Source organism: Carlito syrichta, unplaced genomic scaffold, assembly GCF_000164805.1.
Source record: "Carlito syrichta isolate Samal-C Ts95f unplaced genomic scaffold, Tarsius_syrichta-2.0.1 Scaffold315801, whole genome shotgun sequence".
Taxonomy (NCBI): Eukaryota; Metazoa; Chordata; class Mammalia; order Primates; family Tarsiidae; genus Carlito; species Carlito syrichta.
Window position 1 is genome coordinate 41,186 of NW_007259897.1, and position 23,528 is coordinate 64,713.

At 36.3% G+C, this 23,528-nt stretch overlaps 1 protein-coding gene and 1 pseudogene across 1 annotated transcript in view; both read right to left on the reverse strand.

Moving 5' to 3' along the window:
- Nucleotides 1-274: 274 nt before the first annotated feature.
- Nucleotides 275-23,528, reverse strand: part of CACUL1 (CDK2 associated cullin domain 1) — a gene marked incomplete at its 3' end in the record, with an annotated part of 66,335 nt that continues 43,081 nt past the window's right edge. The window contains exons 4-6 of the mRNA XM_008073264.2: nt 12,013-12,108; nt 6,212-6,314; nt 275-364 (exon numbers count right to left, since the gene is read on the reverse strand). Coding sequence (XP_008071455.1) covers nt 275-364; nt 6,212-6,314; nt 12,013-12,108 — 289 coding nt within the window. The remainder of the gene's footprint in view (nt 365-6,211; nt 6,315-12,012; nt 12,109-23,528) is intronic.
- On the reverse strand, nt 15,239-16,656 carry LOC103275862 (annotated as a pseudogene).

The following is a 23,528-nucleotide window of genomic DNA, read 5'->3' on the forward strand; positions in this document are numbered from 1 at the left end:
GAATTCAATTATATCCAAAAAATATTTTACAATTTATTTCTGGTATTACCCTCACGGATCCTACAAAAACAAACTAGCTGGTTTTAACTAGCAGAGTTCCACGAGTTCTGAGTTTACATTCCACAATAATTAACATCTACTCAACCTTCTGCTCTAGCAAATCCAAGGACCATTAGGCCTCACAAAACACATACAGAACCAATGCCCTCTTGGAGAAAGTTGTAATATAAACAAACAAATAGGTTCAAACCCAACAAAAATCATGAATGTTTACCTGGTCTGAGAGTATATAGGCCTTTCACAATATTTGCCATAGTTGAAGGTGTGACCTGAAATGGTGTTGACTGGGCTTCTAAAAGTAAAGCTGAAATAAGAAGAGAAAACAGGTTTAAAAGGATGTAACACTAACTGATTATCAAAATTTCTTTCTATTATTATCTTTTTCAAAGACTGAAAGGAAAAGTCCCAGAAAAGAATAGCCCAAAGGACAAATCCAGTACAGTCGCTCAATCTAACAGGCTAAACTGCTGGCACACTAATGGAAATTAATCACTTTATGGAGGTTCTGAAAAGAAGCAAACCTTTCTAAAAGCAAGAGTTTTCATAGCATATAGTGAGTTGAAAGTGCTTCCATTACATGTGAAGAGTAAAATGACATACAATTAACTCCCTCAATCATTTCTCCTTCCCCTAAATCACCATATCTGAGGGTCTTCTCATTTTACTAAAAGACAAGAATTAGTAATTTTAGTAACTATAATCAGAGACAGAAGCTTGCCTTCCCAAATGCTATAGCTGCTACTTTTTTCTTACTAAAACTAAAGGTAAGAAATGATGATGGCTCATGTTTTTCATGACTTTGGTAACCACATGACTCTGACTCTGACCATAACAGAGTTAGTTTTCTTTCAAGCTATCTACTGCCACACAAACATAATAATTCCTCTAGATAGCATCACTAAACAGATATAATCGAATTCCATTTTTAGTAGATACAGCTGATACTATTGACCTAAAACAGTTCATTTTTAATGTATCCCTCAACAACCTGCCATTTACTAATAACACCAGCAAAAAACCTTGGCATTTTATTCTAAGCCAACCTTGTAAAGTCACATATAAGTTGATTTTCCTCTGTCCATGCCTTTCTATAAACAGAAGCATCATCTTACTTGGCTAATGAGTTTATAATTTCAGACACACCATGTGAGTTACATCTGAATTTGTAGGATAAAAGTCATCAGAGAATGCACTGTTCAAGTTTACCCTTCCAATTTTATCTCATTGGTAAGATAATTGCAATTTTTAATGAAATAGGTAAATTTTAAGGATAGCATTTCAGAAAACCAAGTTACTTCAAAACACAGTGTTTAAAATTTTAATTCTAAACGTTAGGTTATCAGTGTCTTTTTTACTCAAGGTTCTAATTTTAACATGTATCCAGAATCCAAGTTTTCTTTCTGTATTAATCCATCTTCCTACTTTTTCAGCAGTCACTTTGGCCTTACTCCTACTAATTCTTCATATTCAACCACATATTTATTATGTGGTAAAGTATATACAATTACTAACAATCCCTACCTAACTATAATCACCAATGTTAAACTTGATAGTTATGAAGAAATGATAAATTAAACTATAACACAAAGACATACATAAAATGTATACAAATTAACTTGAAATAAATTAATTGAAAATAATCATGTTAATAACAAAAAATTATTAGAGTTGAGAAGGTGTTGCAACATTTCACTAAAATCTTCTCCATCTGAACTCCTGTCAGGAAAACAGTGTTTAAAATTTAATAGTTTCTAATTAGTTTCTTATTTTAAGGAAAAAGAAATGGGAATTTGGAAGGGGTAACTTGAGAGAGGAAAGAAAATATTTATTTTTCTCACGTATGTTTAGTTAAAGCTTTATTTATTTATTTATTTTTATTTGTTTATTTTTTTTAGTTGGAGTCTCACTCAGTCACACAGACTGGAGTGCAGTGGCACGCTCCCAGTCACCGCAGTCCCAACCTGCTAGGCTCTGGCGACCCTTCTGCCTCAGCCTTCCAAGTAGCTGGAACTACAGGCGCGCACTACCACGCTTGGCTAATTTTTTATTTATTTATTTATTGTAGAAATGAGGTCTCGCCAAGTTGCCCAGGCAGGTCTCGAATCCGCGGGCTCAGGCAACCCACTCACCTTGGCCTCCCAAAGCACGGGATTACAGGCTGAGCCATCGAGCCCAGCCTAAAGCTTTATTTACTTTGGGATTTCTCACAAGCTTTATCATCATCTACTTTTTTTTTCAACAGATAAGGAAACTGAGGTTAGAAACAAAACAAAATAGCAAAACTCCAGTGAATAATTTATCCATAGTCACAGAGTTAGGTGGAGGCAGAAGAGGTCCAAGAACTTGTGTCTCACTCTAAATTCTGTACTTTATTTCACCATACCACCACTAAAATGCTCATCTTATATGCAAGAGGTATACAAAGTATTTCCCTTAATAACAGTTTTCTTCTAAAAATCATATATTAAAAAAACAAGTATCCCATACTGACAGATGTCAATAAACTATACAGTTTAAAAACTAGAATAGGTAACTTTTAATCCAAATCACTTTCTTTACAGATTCTGACAAGTTAAGTGTCTTGCTGAAAGTCACACATCTTTTTAATACCTGAATGGAGACCAGAACCAAGCTCCTCTGCTCTTTCAAGTATTCCTCAGTGCTACAAGCTTGCTCAGGGACTTCTCTGTTATTTTGAGAAGCAATTCTTAAAATCAAAACTAAACTAAAAATACTCTTGTTGACTTCAAAAAATCTCAAACTGCAAGCATTTGAACTAAAAGGGAGGCTTTCCTAAGGCAATTAACTCAAATATAATCATTAAAAACTCTCTATACAAACTGAACTATGGATCTTCTATTGCAAAATTCTGCATATCACATTTTCCCAGGAAATTTCTACCATTAACTGACTTCATTGCTACATATTTATTCTGTCACATTTGCTCAAAATCACCAACACAATACTATGTAGATGTCTTGATTAATGTAGATCCTAGTAGTTCTGCTGTTTTCAGAGTTTAATTCAAATAAAAATTAATTTAAAAGAAAAAAAATTTTTTTACTACACCCAAAGAGAAGCCACATTATAAGCAAATATGTATAAAAAGGAATATATCATGGAGCTGATAGAATACTAGCTTTATATCAAATGAGAAGGCACTGTCTTCTTTTGTGAAACGTACTACCATTCAAGTACCAATTCTTTAGTAGAAGAGAGAGTGTTCATTTTGCCTTATTGTATTGATTTTAAGACATGGCTCCCAAATTCTTTTGATATGCCTCCCATTGAGAGGTGGAATCCAGTAAAATACAGCAAACGAGCCCAGGTCTTAAGAAACAGGCAGTTTCCATTTCCCGTATCTTAGGACACTCTCATGTGGAGGAAACACGAGAGGAACCAAAAGTTAGCACCAACTTACCAGCAATGTGAATGAGCCACATTGAAAGCCCAGCCCCCAACTGAGCCACTTCAGCCAGCGCTAAGTAGAACAGAGATAAACTGCCCACTAAGCCCTCCCAAACTGCAGAGCAAAAAAAAAAAAAAATTGTTGTTGTTCTAAGGCACTATGTTTTTGGATGATTTGCTACATAGCAATAATAAATGAAACACTAGCATTTCCAAATGTATCTGAAGCCATGAGAAGAAAATTACTCATCAGATTGCATAAAATCACAGAAATTGAGTACAGTTATTTGTTCTCTTGGAATAAGGGGTAAGCGATAAGAAAATGTGCAAGTAGACACATCAATCACTAATAGTTGTGTTATTATGGTTTAAGTTTAACCTTTCTTTGCCTCAGTTTCTCTATCTATAAAATGGAGGTAAAAATTGTACCTATCTTACAGGTACAATTAAATAAGCTAATATTTGTAACGGATCTGGGGAACACCTCACACATGTGAGTGAATGTGTGTGTGTGTGTATGTGTGTGTGTGTGTGTGTGTGTGTGTGTGTAAAAATCTTTTGATGGTTATCCACAAAAGACTGTTAAACATTTACAGAGTCCCTTATTGTTCTGAAGCTTGAACCAATGAGGTGCACAGTCACTTTGTCACTTACTCTAAGTACAATGCCTGATGACTGCTCCATAAATATTTGATAAACAGTTTTTTTCCAATTTATAAAAGCTTACGAGCCCTTTCAATTTACTTGGAAGAGAAAAAATACATCCACCTTTAACTGTAATTTTTATCGATAAACCAGACTATGTAATAAACAAAAGAAATAAGTAATCTGTTTCTGTTTTCCCTCACCAGTTCTGAGCTACTATATTCTCTTTTGACTATTCTCTTTGTATGCATCTAATAAAATTAATTTCTAAGGCCAGGCTCATGGCTATAATCCCAGCACTTTAGGAGGCTGAGGTGAGAAGACTGCTTGAGCCCACAGGTTTGAGATCAGTCCAAGCAACTTGCGAGACCTCATCTCTACAATAAATCATAAAATTAGCCAGGCGTGTTGGCACGCTCTTGTAGTTCCAGCTACTTGGAAGGCTGAGGCGCAAGGATCACCTGAACCAAGCAGGTCGAGGCTGCAGTGGCCATGAGCATGTCACTGCACTCAGCCTGGGTGACAGAGTGAGACTCTAACTAAAAAAAAAAAAAAAATTAATTTCTAAATTACTGGCAAATATAAAAACATATTTACAAAGTAATTATACTTTTCTACCAAATGGGAGCATTTCCTACAGAATTTTAATAAGGAAGACTTCAAAATGTTGTGCTCTATTTTGCAATGAAAGCAAAAAGACAATGTCAGCATCAGAGAAAATACTTAAGTGGTTATAATTAATAGCTGGAATATCTCATGAGATACTTAAAGCTGTTAATAAACATCTCTCCAGTCTCAAAAAAAAAAAAAAAAAAATGCATGTCATACTCCCAAAATTCTAGGCCTCTATTCTGATTCTGGAATTTCTTAGGAATAATGAAAGATATTATTATCAAGTATGCTACTATTTGAAAACTCTGACTTTCTAAAATAAACTGGCCCAGTGTTCAACAATTCCTTCACTTAAATTAATATCAAAAGTGGGAAAAAAGTTTGTAGTTAAGCTTAGAACAATTCTTTTGAAAATTCTGGTAAAAGTTAATTGTGGTCAACACTAATTATTGTTAATAAAAAATACATTCTGCAAATTCAAGTTTTGTCAAATTCTAAAAATGACTTGATGGTATATTGCATAAAATATGAGTTTTTAAAAGATGCTGAGGCCGGGCGTGATGGCTCAAGCCTATAATCCCAGCACTTTGGGACTGCCTAAGCCCGGGGGTTCAAGCCCAGCCTGGGCAACTTGGCAAGACCTCATCTCTACAATAAATCAAAAATTAGCCAGGTGTGGTAGCACATGCCCGTAGTTCCAGCTACTTGGAAGGCTGAGCCAGAAGGACCACCTAAGCCTAGTAGGTCAAGGTTGCGGTGGCCGTGAGCATGCCACTGCACTGCAGCAAGGGTGACAGAGTGAGACCACAACTAAAAAAAAAAAAAAAAAAAAAGATGCTGAGACATTAGGTTATAGGGACTTCCTAAACTCTACCTGGAAAGATATATTCTTTTAGGAAAAGTAGGATGAAATGCTTACCTACTGTGAGATGGAAGAAGGTCCGAGAATGGGGAGAGGAGAAACTAACTGAGCTTGGTACTTTGATCTACTTACTTCATAATCTAGATAGCCACATTAAATAGTATACAAATCCTCATTCACAGAAGAAAAAAATGCAGGGCCACAAGAGGCAAAGAAGCTTGCCTAAAATACATAGTAAATGACAAAGACAGACAAAAGAAAGATTTCTGCACTAAAGAGTAAAAATCAGAGAGGATTCTTAAAGATTTAGCACTGCACTCCTAGAGTTATTGGTAATAAAGTTAGGAGTGAATATCCTAATATTTCCTCTATCATTAGAACAAAAAAGGGCATCATTGTCTAATGATCTGACTAAGATGCTCCCAGCTCACCAGGTGACCTTCATGCCACATTTTTAATTCCTCATTGTCCCTCCCTATAAAGTAGGCTTCAACACTTTCTGGTATGTGGTTCAGAAGATGTCAACACTGGGGTTTATATCACAATGATCTCAGACCAAAAAAAAGGAAAGAAAAAGATCATTGCTAGTATTATGTCACCCCTATAAGAAGTTGAATTACTTACGCATTAGGCTGTAAATGTGCTTTTCTGCAACATGTTCCGTAAACAGCTTTATAAGGTCATCTTTTAAGTCTCTGTTAAGCTTGGTTTCGATGTAAAACTTATTCTGAAAAAGAAAATAAATTCTTCTTCATATATCAATTGGGAAAAATGATTATTATCTAAAAAACTGAAGCACTAAATACTATTTTAAAAAACAATGCATAAAGGTATCAATTAAAATTATTTTAAAAAGCAATGCATAAAGGTATCAATTAAAACAAAAAATCAAAAATCAAAAAAAAGCCCACTATTAGTTACATGCCTTTCTGGTTTTCTTTTTGAAAGCATTAAAAGAAAAAGTGCTATGAATCATATGTCCAATACCCAATATTCACCAGACAGGGATGTACAGACGTTATGGAACCAAACTATATGACATGCCCTCTAAAAATACACCATCACCTAAAGGCAACAATGGAAAACAATAATAAGGTGGCCCATTGGTCAGTGATGTGGGCTGAAAGCAAGCAGTAGACATGCACTGGCTAACTCCCCAGTACATATTCAACTTCAATGATTAGCTGAAGTCATTCAGCTTAAGATATTCCCTAGGGACGATCTTTGGTACAGAAGCAGAAACTCAAGGGAGCCCAATCAGATTTAGAGAAACCTTGGCTTGAGGGAAAAGTTTCTTGCAGCCATCTTATATCCATGAGGAAAATAAGTTAAAATAGATGTGTGCAGCAAAGAGACAAATAAAAACCTGAGTCCTTGGTGACACTATGAAACCACAAATTCAACCAACTCTGGAGACAATCTTATTTCTAGAGTACTATTACAAGAGATAATATTTTTTCTTATATACATAAATCACTTTGAATCACATTTTGTTGCTTGTAGTCAAAATTCTGACCAGAATAACTGGCAAGTCAAAAAAGATTGAATGTATTCATGTTTAAGTGTTAACTCAATGCGTAAGAGTAGAAATACGAGGAATATTAACAAGCTGCTCACTGATTCTCTCTTCTTATTTATTTATTTATGTATTGAGTTGGAGTCTCACTCTTGTCTCCCAGGCTGGAGTGCAGTAGCATGCTCACGGCTACTGCAGCCTCAACCTACTGGGCTTAGGTGATCTTTCTACCTCAGCCTTCCAAGTAGCTGGAACTATAGACACACGCCACCAGGTCCGGCTAGTTTTTGGGATTTGTAGAGAAGAGGTCTCACCAAGTTACCCAGGCTGGTCTCAAACCCCAGGGCTCAGGCAATCCTCTCACCTTGGCTTCCCAAAGTGCTGGGATTATAGGTTGAGCCATCACACCCGGCCTTATATATTTCTTTAAAGTTATTTTTTAGACAAGGGTCTGCCTATGTTGCCCAGGCTGGTCTCAAACTCCTGGCCTGAAGCAATCCTCCTGAGTAACTGGGATTCCAAGAGCGAGCCACATACTTGGTCAGTTAATTCTTAACAAGCTTTTTTTTTCTTTTTCTTTAAAAAATTAAAAGACACATATGGTTAAAAAATAAAAAGCACGTAAAAGGGTACGCAATAAGTCCCCCAACACAGACCCCCTGTCCCATCCCCAAAAGTACCATTCTATACAGGGAAAACTTTTCTATATTCTTTTCTTTTCGAGTTGGAGCTTCACTCTGTCGCCCAGGCTGAAGTGCAGTAGCACACTCCCAGTCACCATAGCCTTGACCTGCTGGGCTCAGGCGATCATTATGCCTCAGTCTTCCAAGTAGCCTGAACTACAGGCATGTACTACCACGCCCCACTAAATTTTTTTTAATTTATTGTAGAGACAAGTCTCACCATGTTGCCCAGGCTGGTCTCGAATCTTTGAGCTCAGGCAATCTTCTCATCACCTCAGCCTCCAAAAGTGCTGGGATTATAGAATTGAGCCACCACACCCAGACTCTATATTCTTTTAAAAATGATCCTTGCATATATATGGATTTGCTTTTTTCCCCTCTAAAACAGAAAATACACTGGGCAACCCCTTCAGGTCCCCTCCCACTGGGAGCTTTTCTGTCTACTCAGTAAATCCTGCTTTTCCACAAAAAATAAAAATACTCAATAATGAGAAAATATTACACACTGTTTTGTACCTTGCTTTTCACCTATTTTAGATGATTTTTCTCTAAAAGAACATGCAAACATTTTTCACTGCATATTTTCTTCTACTGTGTCTTCCATAAACTATTTACACAATAGTTCCCCCACTGATGATTTTACTGATTTTCCCCAAGACACTGCTATTAAAAACCATATTGCACACCTCATCAAGGATACCTACATAATCTACATTTGTATATCTAACCCTGAATTGTACACAGATTTACAATTTTAAAAACTGTATAATTCTGACATGTATTTGTATATATTTATGAGTTTATTTGTACAATAAATCCCTAGAGGTGCAGCGGCTGAGTCAAAGTTTGTGCATTTTTAACTTTGAACAATAATATCAGATAGTCTTCCAAAGAGGTTTTAGCAATTTATATTTCCACCAAAAGTGTAAGGAGCTTTTTTTGCTACAGATTCATTGAACCAACTATCAAAACTCTTCAATTTCACTAACTGAAAGAGGTTAACAAAAAAAAAAAAAGTTATTTTAATTTCAATTTCTTTAATTATGATGTTGGATATATTTTTATCTTTATAAGACACTCATTTTTTTTCTGTGAAGCTCTATTCATATCCTCTGTTCATTTTTAAAAAGAAATATAGGGTTATTGGTCTTTTTCCAATTAATTCATAAAAACTAAATATCAAGAAAAACAAACTTCTTATGTTTTACAAATGTATCACAATTTTCTTCCACCTACTTTTGGGTTATGGTATATTCTGTTGCACAAAGATTTTTAAATTTTATGTTGCCATAGTCTAATATTTTCTTTCATGACTTCTAGGTTTAGATCTCATTTAGAAAGGCCTTTTTGCACTCCAAGAATGTGTATAATTTCTTCTAGTTCTCTAATACTTCATTTTTCTAAACTTATTCCATTTTGAATTTGTTATAAAGAATAAAGTAGTGATCAGATTCCCCTACCTTCAACTCCAAATGACTACCAGTTGTCCTAATACCAGCTCTGGGATAATCTATTCCTTCCTAATTTGAAATATCACTTTTTTCTTCTTAAACTCCCACATTTACTTCAGTCTATTTCTAGGCTCTGTTCCCTTGATCTATCCTTACATCAATGACAAACACTTTTAATTACTGTAGCCTTCTCATTCATTTCAATATCAGGTAGAAAAAAGTCACCTCTTATTTGTCTTTTAAAGAAATTTGTTTTCAATTTTATCACAGGAGATTAAGTTAACTTTCTGCTATATTTCATTTCTAAGAATTTCTTCTTTTCACCTTTGAAAATAGCTAGTGAAAGTTTATTGTTAATCAAATTAATAGATATTTCAACTATAAAGCTGCTTACACAACTAAGATTTTTAAATCAAAATTCAGACCAAAAGTTGACTTGGCAGTATATGTTAAAATCTTCAAACTAAATCAGGCATCTCTCTGAGACTTTGTGGTTTATATACAATAATAAGAGATAATATTTATTATCTCCCAAAGGAAATTCTTCATTTATAATGTTTTCCTCTCCTGGTATATTGCCCTATTAATATTTAAGACCCTAATGCACAGTATTTTAATGTGCCCTTACTACTCTTTACTAAGTAACCAGAAACCATAAAAAAAAAATAGTATGAAAATTTCAAAAGTACTTGGAAACACTAGTTATTCCACCTCTTTAAATAACAGAGGACATTCAACTTTTTCTCAGGTATAGTCAGTTCCAAAACTCTAAACAAAAATACCTGATGACTTTATTTGACCTCTGCCTTTCAGCAAGAATCTTTTCTAGTAACTTAAGTCTCAGACACAGTTTACTTCCTAGTTTAATGACTTGATTTCTAATATTCATATAGACAAATCTCTAACAAATATACTACTTTTGCTAATTTGTTTCTGTAATTACAAAGGACATTTTGCTGATTATGGGCCTAACAGGTTAACATTTCCAGCTATTTAAGTAATATACTTTCCCAACAAAGCAGTACCAAAGTTCAAAGAATTTCTGTCTTCTGGACAATAATAACAATTTGCATAACAAATTTTCACAAATAACTAGAAAGTAAATTCAAGCTCTTAATCGACAAGAAAAGCTGTAGCTAAGTTTCACTTCACAAAAGTAAGAGCCTTTACTTTAATTTTGCTAGCTAGAAGAATAACTTTGAAGTTCATTTGTTCTAAAATGATACAGACTTCATAAACCCTAGGGGGATTCTATCATAAAGTTTAAGACAGCAACAATGGTATTACAGAAAAGTGCAAATCACTTTCATGTCTTATTTAGTTGTTTTTTTTTTTTAAACAAATTACCTATTCACGTTTTTGACTCAAAATCCAAGTCATGAGAAGTTAAACTTTTTTAATTACTAACCTACCTAGTCAACATACTTTATGGTAAATGCCATTAAAATGGAAGATACAGAAGTAAGAAAACCTATTCACCCACCCTTAACTCCCTTATTTACAAATAAAGCCTGTCTCTCAGTTCTACTTCTATTCAAGGTCTCCACTGAAAAATTTAAAACACCAAGAATGAGGAGTTTGCTAAAATAGAAAGAAAATATTTGGTCTATCAGTACAAGATATTTACCTGACATACATGCCTGATGAATACCCTATTAAGATTTCACCAAAATGATACAGTAAGTCTCCTTAGCAGGCATTCTCTTTCCAAGAAGTTAATTCTGCTGACCCAGAAGCACCTATTCCTAATATCATCAATAATATTTTCCATTAGTTTCATGATGCATAAAAGAGTTCTGGAACTTAAAAAAAAAAAAAAAAGCCTTTTTATCAATGTCTTTTTTGGTAAAAGACGAGGCAAAATCCAGTTCCTTCTGCATTAACTAGCAAATTCTTGCTAACTTTTAAAACTGTTGTCAGTACCCAAGAAATAAATAAGTAGAAGATGAACATCATGAAGTACTACAAGATCTCTTGGAAAGTGCCTTCAAATCAGAGGTAAAGATAGTTTTTTGGTTTGTTTGCTTGTTTATGGTAAGTAAAACTTAAAAAAAGTAAAATACATTTGTATTTTATAGAGAATGAGTCATTTTCAAGACTGGTATCCACATATAGCAATCTATATGCTAAAAAATGTAGGATCAACATAAACATACCATTCACTAATCTAATAAACAAAGAGAAATTGGGATAATGGTTTCTAAGGGCCGTTCCCTTCAACAGGAGCATTAAGACTCTATGACTCTGTATATTTAAAACAGGGAGAAAGCTAATCAACAAAGTCATGGTCTACAATTAATACTCATGGCACAACTCTCCAAACAAAAAGAGATCATCAGAATAGAAGCAATATTTTATTGTGCTACTTCTTAGGTAATGACTTACTTGGCATTTATCAAACATCATCTTTTTAGATACATGCCCTTAACTCTCTACTTTCTGAGAGCAAGAATTCTTATATATCTTTATTTTCCCAGAACCAAACCACAATGTCTTCCACATGGCAGAAATAAAATAAATGCTCACTGGGTAATTGTTGATCATTAATGTTTACTTGTCTATTCCGCAAATGTCATCTATGGCATTTCAAAACAGGAAAAGGGAAAATAATTCTTCTATATCAACAACTATCAAATATTACTGAAATAATTTAACTCCCATTTCTAACACAAAATATAGCAAAAGAAAAACAGACCATGCTTAACTCTCTGCATCTATATGTGCTTAGAACAATACATCTAGGTATTTAGGAAGGAGGACATAGCTCTAACTTACCATATATATGAAAAGAGGCACAATGCTCTGCAATGCTCCCATATATTGTCCAAGAGCTATATTAAACCTTTCAATATAGAGATCTGGAGGGCTGGCCTGTGAGAAACAACAAAAATGCCATCATTCTAGTAAACCAGGTAAAAGATCTTTCACCACAATCTGAAATGCAAACACTTATTAGCAGGATTCCAAAATCATACTGAGATTCACAATGAAGAAAAGGAAGATGCTTATACTCCTAAAAGTTAGTTAAAACTTCTTTGCTCCAAAATCTGCTATGTAAAACTGAGGTTTGGTTTAGCCATCTTTAAAAATTATACCCTTAACATGTTAATTAAAAGGTTTGCTCTCTTAACAAGTAAAAAAAAGCATTCCAAATTAAGATATATAATATGATTTTTAAAATTATCACTTAATTATACAGACATTTTCTATGGAAATCAAACTATACTTAAGCCTGAAATGGTAGGGTATGGAGGGAGAAATTCAAAGAAGTGGTATAGGCTTAATATACTATTAGAATGACTAATGAATTTTTAAAATTACCTTAGACACAGTGATCTATGCTAACTTGGTTATAAACTGCTTCTGCAGCTAATCAATAATAAATATTATTAGCTAGAAAGGACTTAAATGGTTCATATACATATGCAGCTTTAGAGAGCAATAAAATATTATACGTGCCTCACATTAACTCATAGTTACAAAATACCAAGTCACAAAGTCATCAAAAGAAAACACTTTTAACTTTATTGTATGTTATGGGCTAAATGTATATGTATCTTCAAAATTTATACGTTGCACCCCTTACCCCCAGTGCTGCCATATTTGGAATAAGGAAGTAATTAAGAATACGTGAAGTCATAAAGGTGGATCCGTGATCCTACAGGATTAGTGTTCTTATAGGAAGAAACAGCTGAGTGTGAGCGATCGCTCCCCACATCCTCCACGCAGCAGAGGAAGGGCCATGTGAGGACTGCAGTGAGAGGATGTGAAGAGAGCCCTGCCAGGAACTGGATCAGCTCACACATTAGTCTTGGACTTACCAGCCTCCTTAACCATGAGAAACAAATTTCTTTGTTTAAGCCACCCAGTCGATGATACAGCTGACACTTAAATAACACAGGGTTAGGGGAGCCAGCCCCCTCCCTGCCACACAGTCAAAAATTCACATATAACTTTTCATTCCCCCAAAACTTTACTAACAGCCAACTACTGACCAGATATCTTACCAGTAACAATTAACATATATTTTTATATTATATGCTGTATTTTTATAATAAAGTGGGCAAGAGAAAAAATGTTATTAAGAAAATCAGGCTGGGCTTGGTGGCTCAGCTTGTAATCCCAGCACTTTGGGAGGCCAAGACCAGTGGACTACCTGAACCCGTGGGTTCAAGACCAGGCCGGGCAATCTGGCAAGACATTGTCTCTACAATAAAATAAAAAATTAGCCAGGTGTGGTAGCACCACTTTATGACTTCATGTATTCTTAATTACTTCCTTATTCCAAATACTGCAGCACTTGGGGTAAGGGGTGCAGTCACTTGAAAGGCTGAGGTAGAAGGATCGCCAGAGCCCAGCAGGTCGACACTGGGGTGGCTGTGAGCGTGCCAATGCACTTCAGCCTGGACGACGGAGTGAGACTCCAACTCAAAAAAAAAAAAGAAAATCATAAGGAAGAGAAAATATATTTACTATTCAGTAAGTAAAAGTGAATGAAAGTTTTCATCCTTGTCTTCACATTGAGTAGGTAGAGGAGGAGAAGGAGGAAGAGAGGTTGATCTTGCTGTATCGGGTGGTAGAGGTGAAAGAAAATCTACATATAAGTGGATCCATGCAGTACAACCCCATGTTGTTCAAGAGTCAACTGTATTTTGTTCTGACAGCCCAACCTAAGACAGTGTGTTTTGCAAAAGCACATATATGCACACTTTCATTATTTAAAGTTAAATGAATTTGGTACCATTTTAATATTAAAGAAACATTTAAATGGGCCAATAATTTGTCTAAGATTCGACTGTTAGCAAATGATATACCCAGGCCTTTTTTTTTTTTTTTTTTTTGAGTTGGAGTCTTACTCTGTCGCCCAGACTGGAGTGCAGTGGCCGCTCCTGGCCACCGCAACCTCGACCTGCTGGGCTCCGGGGATCCTTCCGCCTCAACCTTCCGAGTAGCCAGAATTACAGGCACGCACTACCACGCCCGGCTGATTTTTTTATTTATTGTAGAGATGAGGTCTCGCTGCCCAAGCGGGTCTCGAACCCGTGGGCTTAGATACCCAGGTCTTCTAACTAAGATAGGCATGGTACAAAACACGATGCAACTGATTCCACACAAGGTCTAATTTGTGGCAATCTTATAGCCTGACAACCATATCTCACACATAAAATCTTGCTTTCAAACAAGGATTTTTTTTTTTAATTTTCTGCAGAATTTACTACAGATCATGTCATAAAACAAAAGCAGATCATTCTTAAAGTGTCAAATTTGTGAGTTTATTAATCTAAATGAAAATATATGACCCCCATCACAAAGAGATAACCCTGAATCTACTTTGAAAATCTAATCAAAGAAGTATTATCTATGTGGAGACCATGTGTAGGTTATCATATTATACCAAATAGAGGGCTGTGGTCTTCACAGAACATACAAAGTCATTGGCAACCAACTGATCATGAGTATTCTAATATTTGGAGAAATATTGGGAAAACTAAAAAACTGCCCTGGCCATTGTTTATTGTTGCACATCCAGAAGCCTTACAGACCCAGCCGAGATTAGTTTGAAACAAGAGTCTTTTTTAATCCAGTAAATCTTCAGAGTCCAATACATTTAAGGCTAATCAGAGACTAAAGAACCTTTGTAGAGGTGAGTAGGCTCAGAAATCTGTGGGACCTGGGCAGTTCTATTATGAATCAGCATGTTCTGATCAAAGACATGGAATTACTCAAGTGTCTGTTAAGAATTTCTGGAAAGCACTTCAATGTCAATGACCACTAACACATTATTTCCTAATATGATGATTCCTGATCTGAGACAGAGGCATAAAAAATATTGCCGGCTATCAATTTTACTTCACTGCCTCTGTTCTCCAAAGAAAAAATCTTATTTTTTCCCATAAGAAACTCGCAGAATCAACTGAACGTTAATCAAAGAGCAGATAATTAAGTAAAAATGGAGAAGAGAGAACCTCTTGTTACATAGAAAATTGCATGAAATGATTCATCATCGTAAGAGAAGAACCATTTTTCCAGTAGCCCCACCACCGTGAATATTTTCATGAGCCCGGGCCACCTTTTCCAACGGATACCGAGAACCTATTACAGGTTTCAACCAACCAATTTCCATTCCAGCTTGAAGGGCGGTTGCAAATTGCTGAAATTCCTCCCTGGTTGAGGAAAAGAAATGAACTCCAATGATACTAGCCTCCTTGGCCATGGTATCCCGAGGGTTCTGTTGCCAACAACTATGACGCTTCCTCCGTATGACAGAAGATTCAAATCTTTACTAAGATTTACATTCGCAAACATTTCAATAATCACATCAATTCCTCTCTCACCAACAGATTTCTTAATTTTATCAATGTAGTTAACTTCTCGGTGATTAAACACTTCATAGGCTCCATTTTGCAAGACAACCTTCCGTCCCTCCTCAGTGCCAGCCGTGCCCAAAACCCTCAAGCCATAAGCTCTAGCAATCTGGACGCTGCTAAGCCAACTCCTCCGCTAGCCCCGTGAACCAGAACGCTCTAGCCAGCCTTCACGCGGGCACTGTGGATCAGAGCTCGAAACGCCGTGAAACATGGGACACCGATGGCCGCGCCTTGCTGGAAGTCCAGCTCGTCGGGCAGTTTGTAGACGGTGTGGTCTGCTGCCAGCGCGTACTCCGCGTAGCCCCCAGAGAGCGTGCTGGTCGTGAAAACCCTATCACCTAGCTTGACAGCAGACGCACGGTCTCCAATAGCTTCCACCACCCCAGCCACGTCGGAGTCAGGCGTGTAGGGCAGGGGTGGCTTCCTGCTGTACGTCCCGGAGCGATTGCACGTCTCCACGGGGTTCACAACACAGGCGTGGACCCTGATTAGAACCTGGTGGTCTTTTGGAATCGGACGGCTACATCCGACTGCAGTTTCAGGACTTCGGGTCCACCAAACTCAAACACTCTGACAGCTCTCATCAATCTCTGTCCAGTCGCCAAGGCGATCTAGATACCGGCCCCGAGGGCGAACCCCACGCTGCGCGGGCTCCTTCCCACAGCGCAAGGGAGGCCGGGCAGCCTCCAGGCCTGGCAGGCTCCGCCGCGCCCAAACAAGGATATTTTTTAAAAGTCACACTGAAAGATTTCCAATGATTAAATTTTAAAACGTGAAATTATAAAACAATTTTAGCTACGCTGCTTTAGAAATGTCCAAATATTCCCATACTATTCCCTAGTTTCACAGTCTACTCCTCCTCACAATGGAACTAGCAGTTCCCAAACATCAGGCCTCCTTGCCTGAACATCTCTCTCCTTACCTAACCAAACTCACTTTGGCTAACTTCTCCTAGCCATTCTTCAAGATTTGTGTCACTTCCTGAACAACATCTGAGCTACAGGGTCCTTCAGTGGAACACCACTACACACACTTCTCCCTTCTGGGCCATCTCTGCCGCTAACTTCAAGCACCTGGAGAGTAAGATCTGTGTCTTATCTGTTTATCTCCAGTGCTGACCACAGGGCCTGGAACAGAGAAGGTACCAATAATGCATTTTTTGCAAGGACCGAGTCTTGTTAAAACCTAAATTCAAATCTAAATCAAACTTAGTTTTGTTTAAGTCTAAGTTCCTATTTACTATTGAACAAGGCTATATGACGTTAAGCAATTCATTTAGCCCTTTACATTTCAATTTCCTATGTCTAAAATAGGAAAATTACTAACTGTGCTTCTTCCAAGATGTGCTGAGAATCAATGAAAATACTGTATAAGTGTTTTGAAAAATGTTAAGTATTATGCATGCAAAGGCAACTAGTAAGAGTAAATAAAATTCCTTTCTGATTGAACTACCTATTTGTCTAATACTTGAAAAAAATCCATTAACATTTTTAAAAACATTCTTTTGTTAAGTAAAGAACTTGGGAGAAATGGTTCCACATTATGGATAAACTTAACTATAACTGACGAATAGAATCATATGTAATACTGTCCTCTAAACAGCTTCAAAGAACTCTGACAATGATTTTTAGCATTCAAAGAAATACATTTTAAAAGTATTATGAGAAAAAAGAAAATCTTAAAAGCTGTTACATTAAAATAATTTTCCCTTTTTATAAAAGGACACTTTATCTATCCAAAAGCTAAAAAGTATGAACACTGACCAAAAGGCACATTAATAGCAGACAGAATAAATAAAACTGAATTCCTTAGTTATTCTTTTCAAGAATTTCCAAAGCCTCAAAGGTTGTATCAAAAAGTACTTTTTGTACTGAATCAAATGTCAAAATACTTAGGGTTTTTTACTTCTACATTTCATGCAGCACTTATTCAAAACCTTATAATGACAGGAATATAGATTATAATAGTGTTCTAAAATAAACCCAATCTCTTTACTTGGAACCTAGAAATATTTGCCATTAAAAAAAAAAACCTAATAAAAGTGTTCCTCCTTAAAATTTAAGTTCATTATACTTTGGGTCCCACTGGAGAAATTGCTACCTATTATATTCATGTTATAGTATTTTAACATGACAGTACTTGGCTTGGACATTAAATGAAATTTTTACCCCTAAAATAACCAAGCTTTGTTTTTTCTCAAACAAAACAAGAAAAAGCAAACTGCCAGAAAAATAATAACCATTATTCTAACTTGCTCCAATGTTTCATAACAGACCTAGATTCCCTGAGTTTTGTAATAAAGCTGGGTGGAATGTTTCCTTCCTTTTCTTCCCTCCCCTCCCAAGTTTCCTTCCCTCCTCCCCCTTCCTCCTTCTCTCCCTCTCCCTCCTCTCCCCTTTCCTTTCCTACTTTTCCTTCTCTTCCCTTCATTTCCTTCTCGTTCCTTCCTTCCTTTTTTTTCTTAAATGATGAATAATACATTCATCTGGCTTAAAATTCACATAAGTTCAAATGAGTTTAGAGTCAAGAGTTCACCTTTCAACACTTCCTCTCTGAACCAACCAATACTAATTTTCTTATATCCTTCCAGAAGAATTTTATGCCTATGCAAGAAAATAAATGTCCCATTTATAGCTCTCTTTACACAAATGCTAAGCTATAATCACACAGATCTGCACTTTCTCTAATACTGTATCCTACGGTTGGTTTTATTCTACTGATTCTCAAACATTTTGGTCTCTGGAACCCTCTACCTTCCTAAAAATAACTGAAAATTCCAAAAAGCTTTTGTGTATATGTGAGCTATGACTATTTATCATAACAGAAATTAAAATTGGGTTTTAAAACTAAGTATTAATTTGTTCTAAAATAACAATAAACTCATGGCATTTTAACATATTTCTATGAAAAACAACTATATTTTCCAAAACAAGAAAATAATTTTTAGCAAAAAGAGTGTCATTGTTTTTATGTTTTTGCAAGTCTCTTCAGAGCCTTGCTTAATAGAAGAGAGCTGGGTTGTCATATCTGTTTCTATATTGAATCAGTATCAGTTGTGATGCGCTGTTTTAGTTAAATGAAAAAAATTTAGCCTCACACAGATATGCAGATGGAAAAGAAAGACAAATTTTTATAGCTTTTTCAAATAACTGTTCTTCTCCTGAAACTTGACAAGTGGTAGTTTCTTAAATGGTTAGTTGCAACATGAAATCTGAAACTATCAATGAGCTTTCTGTACCCTATTCCACCAAAACCCACTGGTCTATCCCCTACTTAAATGGATCTTTTAAACACACATTTTATAAAATCATGCACTGCTGATTTGGGAAACATAAATTCACTGAGTTTTGTAGATCTTCCCAATGTTGATACATTTTACGATTCAATATGTTTTAAAAATACATTTGCTTTTATCACCATTTATCTCATAAGAAGAGTCTTTTTTAGTACTGGGAAGTTAATAAGGTCACAGCAGTAGAGCCAAATTTTCCAAGATTTTAATTTTTACTTCAAAGCTCAGATTTCATTATTGGCACAAATACTGTCGTTTTCCTTGAAGTGACAGACTTACTTCACTCATTTTTGAGGAAATGTCTGTCAAATATGAAAGTCTAAATAACCATAGTTTGTAAGTCATTCTTTCAAGAAAAAAAAATTTTTTTAATTACACTCAAAGTCACAATTTAATAAAATTAATAGTAATTTTCATTGCTTCACTAGGACATTCTTAAGTAGTGAAACTGGCTTTTTTCTTTTTTTTTTTTCTTTTAACTGCAAGTGTGTGGAAATGAAGATTCATGCTAAGGGACCAGCAGTCTGCCCACCATTGCTTTCGAATCACCAAAGCCAAGGTCAACATAGTAAAGAGGGCAAATAGCATCTTATTGATGATAATGTTAGAGAACAGATTTGATTTTGATTTTACAGTCCCCTTGAAAGGGGTTCAGAGACCTTCAAAGTTTTTTAAAACATACACATTTGAACTTCTATTCTTGTAAGTCCAATACTTGAATGTACTATTTATGTACTACTTTACTCAATAATATCCCATATTGACAGTTTGTTGCTAATTTTTTACTACAATATTGCAATGAATAACTTTATATACCTATATGTCATTTTATAGACAGTAAATTCAAAGAAAAATTTTAAAGTTAAAAAAAGGTAGAACTACATGATAATCTTAGGCATCAATATATTAAAAAAAAAAAAATAGGCTGGGCATGGTATCTCAGCACTTTAGGAGGCCAACGTAGGAGGAACGCGCACATCCAGGAGTTTTGAGACCAGCCTGGGCAACCTATTAAGACCTCATGTCTACAAGAGATAAAAAAAATTAGTGGAATGTGAGGTCATGCGCCTGCAGTCTCTGCTCCCCAGGAGACTGAGGAGGGAGGATCGCTTGAGCCCAGAAGTTTGAGGCTGTGGTGAGCTATGACTGTGCCACTGCCCTCCAGTCTAGCCAACAGTGAGACCCTGACTCAGAAAAAGTGTTTAGTTTTAACCAGTCAATCTGTTAAATACCACTAAAAACATATACAGTCCTAGTAAGTGAAGTTTGAGAAATGCCTTACAGCAAGAAAGGAAAGGTTAAATTTGATATACATACCATACCTTTACGGAAGGGAGGGGAAAAGAAAGTTTTTCACTTTTAATTTTCAAAGCTAAACCAGGAAGTTTAGTTGACGAGTCACTTGAATAAGTTGTACATTAATTTTAGAAGAAGATGATTTGTTTAAATAATTTTACTAGCCAATAGACTTAAATATACTATAATTTAGGTCAGTATTGCCCAACAGAACTTTCTGTGATGACGAAAATGTTCTGTATTTGCACTGTTTCAATATAGTTGCCACTGGCTATGAATTGCTACTGAGCACTTGACATATATTCAATGAAACTAAGAAACTGACTTTTTACTTAATCTTAATTCATTTGAATTGTTAGAATGCATATGAATTGGCAATGCAGATATAAAATACAAACAAGTTTCACAGTTTTGTATTTATAACCCTTCTCCTCTACCTGCCTCATCCACATCAAACCAAAATGAAACACGGAAAACATTAAAAATATGTGCTTTTATCGTCACAAAAACATTTTGTGTTCAAATAAAAAAATAACTTTTGCATGTTAAAATGAAATAAGAATGAAGAGGAGATAAAAGAAATTATCTAATAAACATAACAAAGCCACTAACATATGTTTATAGAAGTAATACAAGTTTACTGAAATTTTTAAAAATTTAAAATGCAGCTATAGAAAATAACCACTACCAACACTGGCAGACAATTGCTACTAACATATTTGTACCTTTTCTTTTTTCTGTCTCTGGGTGTGTGTCTGCTATAAAACAAATATGAATTATTTTGTCAACTGCATTTTTTTGGCTCAGCCATATATCATGAACAGCTCCCCCAGACCAAATTCTTTGCTACAACCTAATTTTCACAACTGTTTGGACACATCATTATCTATGTGATCAGTCCCTCCTCACTGGATACTTAGGCTGTGCTTTGCTGTTTATATTATCCAGGTGTGTGTGGATACTTCTAACTTAGACTGGCACACTAGTGCTGCAAATGTGTTGAGTAGCTTCAGCGACAACATAATCTTAAACTTACACACATGATACACTGCACTCCTTGTATGTTTCCAAAGGCCAGTGGACTTAAAAACAGGCTACTGTCCAAATCACCTGAAGGGATTAGTAATGACACGAATTACTTTGCCACACTCCAAAGTCCTCACTGGGAATCTTTCCAGAGGTGTTTACTTTTCACGGAAACTTCAGGGAATTCTGTGAACAACTGGACCAAGGCTGTTAAACATTTAGAAACCTCTGCCTTAGGCCTCTTCAAGGAATGAGAGAAGCTCTACAGGAAAGAAATCAAGTTGAGCAGTTATCATTCATGCAACACAAGGCATTTTACTACATGACGAGAAAATTTAGCTGAAAACTATCCTGCAATTAGTAAAAATATGATACACTAACATTTTAACATTAGTGTTAGACAACAGGTTTTTTTTCTTTTGAAATTAACAGCTCTTGAGTAGCATCAAATTCAGTGATTACAAAGTTTTGAAAATGTAACTATGAAGTTCCATCTCAACTAACAGTGCAGAAAACTGTGAGAACTTCACCCTCACCCTTGTAAGAATAAGCTGGTTAACGAAAATAATCATAATTTTTGGAGCTCATCAGACACCTAAGTTTTTTTTATCTTATATTTGCAATGTCCAACCAGGTGAGATGCGTTTCAGAATGACAAGCTCCTCTAAGGAAAAAAGGGACACATGATCTGTTTTTCCATTGGCAATAGCAGCCGTAAAAGCAGGAAGGAGAACAACAGAAGTTCTAATAAATCATTAAAGGCCAAGTATGAACTAACAGTATAGAATCCCTGAGAGCTCCAACACAAGGACCGTCTAACTCTTTTCTAGAAATTTCCACTGGGTCATCAAGAGGACACAGGGCAGTGAAAGAGATCTGAAATGCCACCCTCTGGGCACAGATGTGCTGGCCTTGGCAAGGTCCGAGGATAGGGCAGGAATACCCAGAAGCCTATGAACAACACCCCACAGGAATCCTCCTTGAGTAAAAAAGTGGTGATTAGCTGCCAATGAAAGACGTGGTCAAAAACTGTCCGTGCCCTGGAATCTACTCAGGTCCAAAACAAAAGCCGTTTGCTGAAGAGAAAGAGTAAGAAAGTCGCCTGCATCCTGTTGACCATTCTTTGACCTAAAGAAAAAATTTTCTACCACTGGAAGACGGGCAAGTAATTCTCTCGCCCTCCTGTGACAGGCAAAGGTCAACTACCATTTTCAGCATGGTAGACAATCTATTCATGCCCAGAATTCTGGACTATTACAAAGCAAAAACATATTGCTGCTAATGGAAGTGTAGGAAACTTGCTCACTCCGGAGGCCCCCTAAAGATACCAGGCAGAATTTGGTTGCCAAAGGGTATGTGGGGGAGGGGGGAGGGAACCCACCTACACTCTAGTTCAGGGATCAACAGCAGAGTTGAGTATGGTAGTTAGATGTTACCACAAGGCTTGTGAATATCTGATCCTTAACAGAAAAAAATGTACTAACCCCTGATCTGGACCTTCAGCTGAGGAGGCTCAAAGGCTATCAGCAACTAGGGTGGCGAGAAGGGGGAGCCCTGAGAAAGCCCCCCCTGAGACTCAGGGGCACAGACACCACCTATGACTAAGGCAGGCACAAAAGAATGGGGGCCAAAAAAGAGGACAAAAACCATACACAGACACCTAAAACCTCCCCTGCACTCCCATCCCAAGCATTGCACCAAGTAACAACAGCTATCTGCTGCTGAGTGAGGGACAATAAAGCAAAGAAAGACCCCTCCACCCCTCCCCTCCCGATGAGACAGACCTGCTAAGATTTGAGGGTAGAGCAGGCACCAAAAGAAAATCCTTCTGAATCACATTAAAAGCAGGGTATCCACACTCCATCATTAGAGGGATCTGAAGCTTGCAGCAACAACAAAATCAAACTAGCAACTACTGCTGGGATTAACTCAATTTCTCAAACTAACCGCCTGACAGAGAGAGAACCATACCCATTTCTAGGCATAAATATTATTTATATCAGTCTCTACTGTTATTTTATATACAATGACCAGCATTCAATCACAACCTAAGAAAACTCCAAAATAAGAAAATACAACCCCCTGTAAAGAATTCAACATTCAACATGTCCAGATGCAGAAATGGCCCACACAATAGAACTATTACACAAAAACTTTTAAATAACTATAATTGGCCGGGTACGGTAGCTCACATCTGTAATCCTAGCACTTTGGGAGGCCAAGGCACGAGGATTGCCTGAACCCAGGAATTGGAGACCAGTCTGGGCAACACAGCAAGACCTTATTGCTACAAAAATAAATAATTTAGC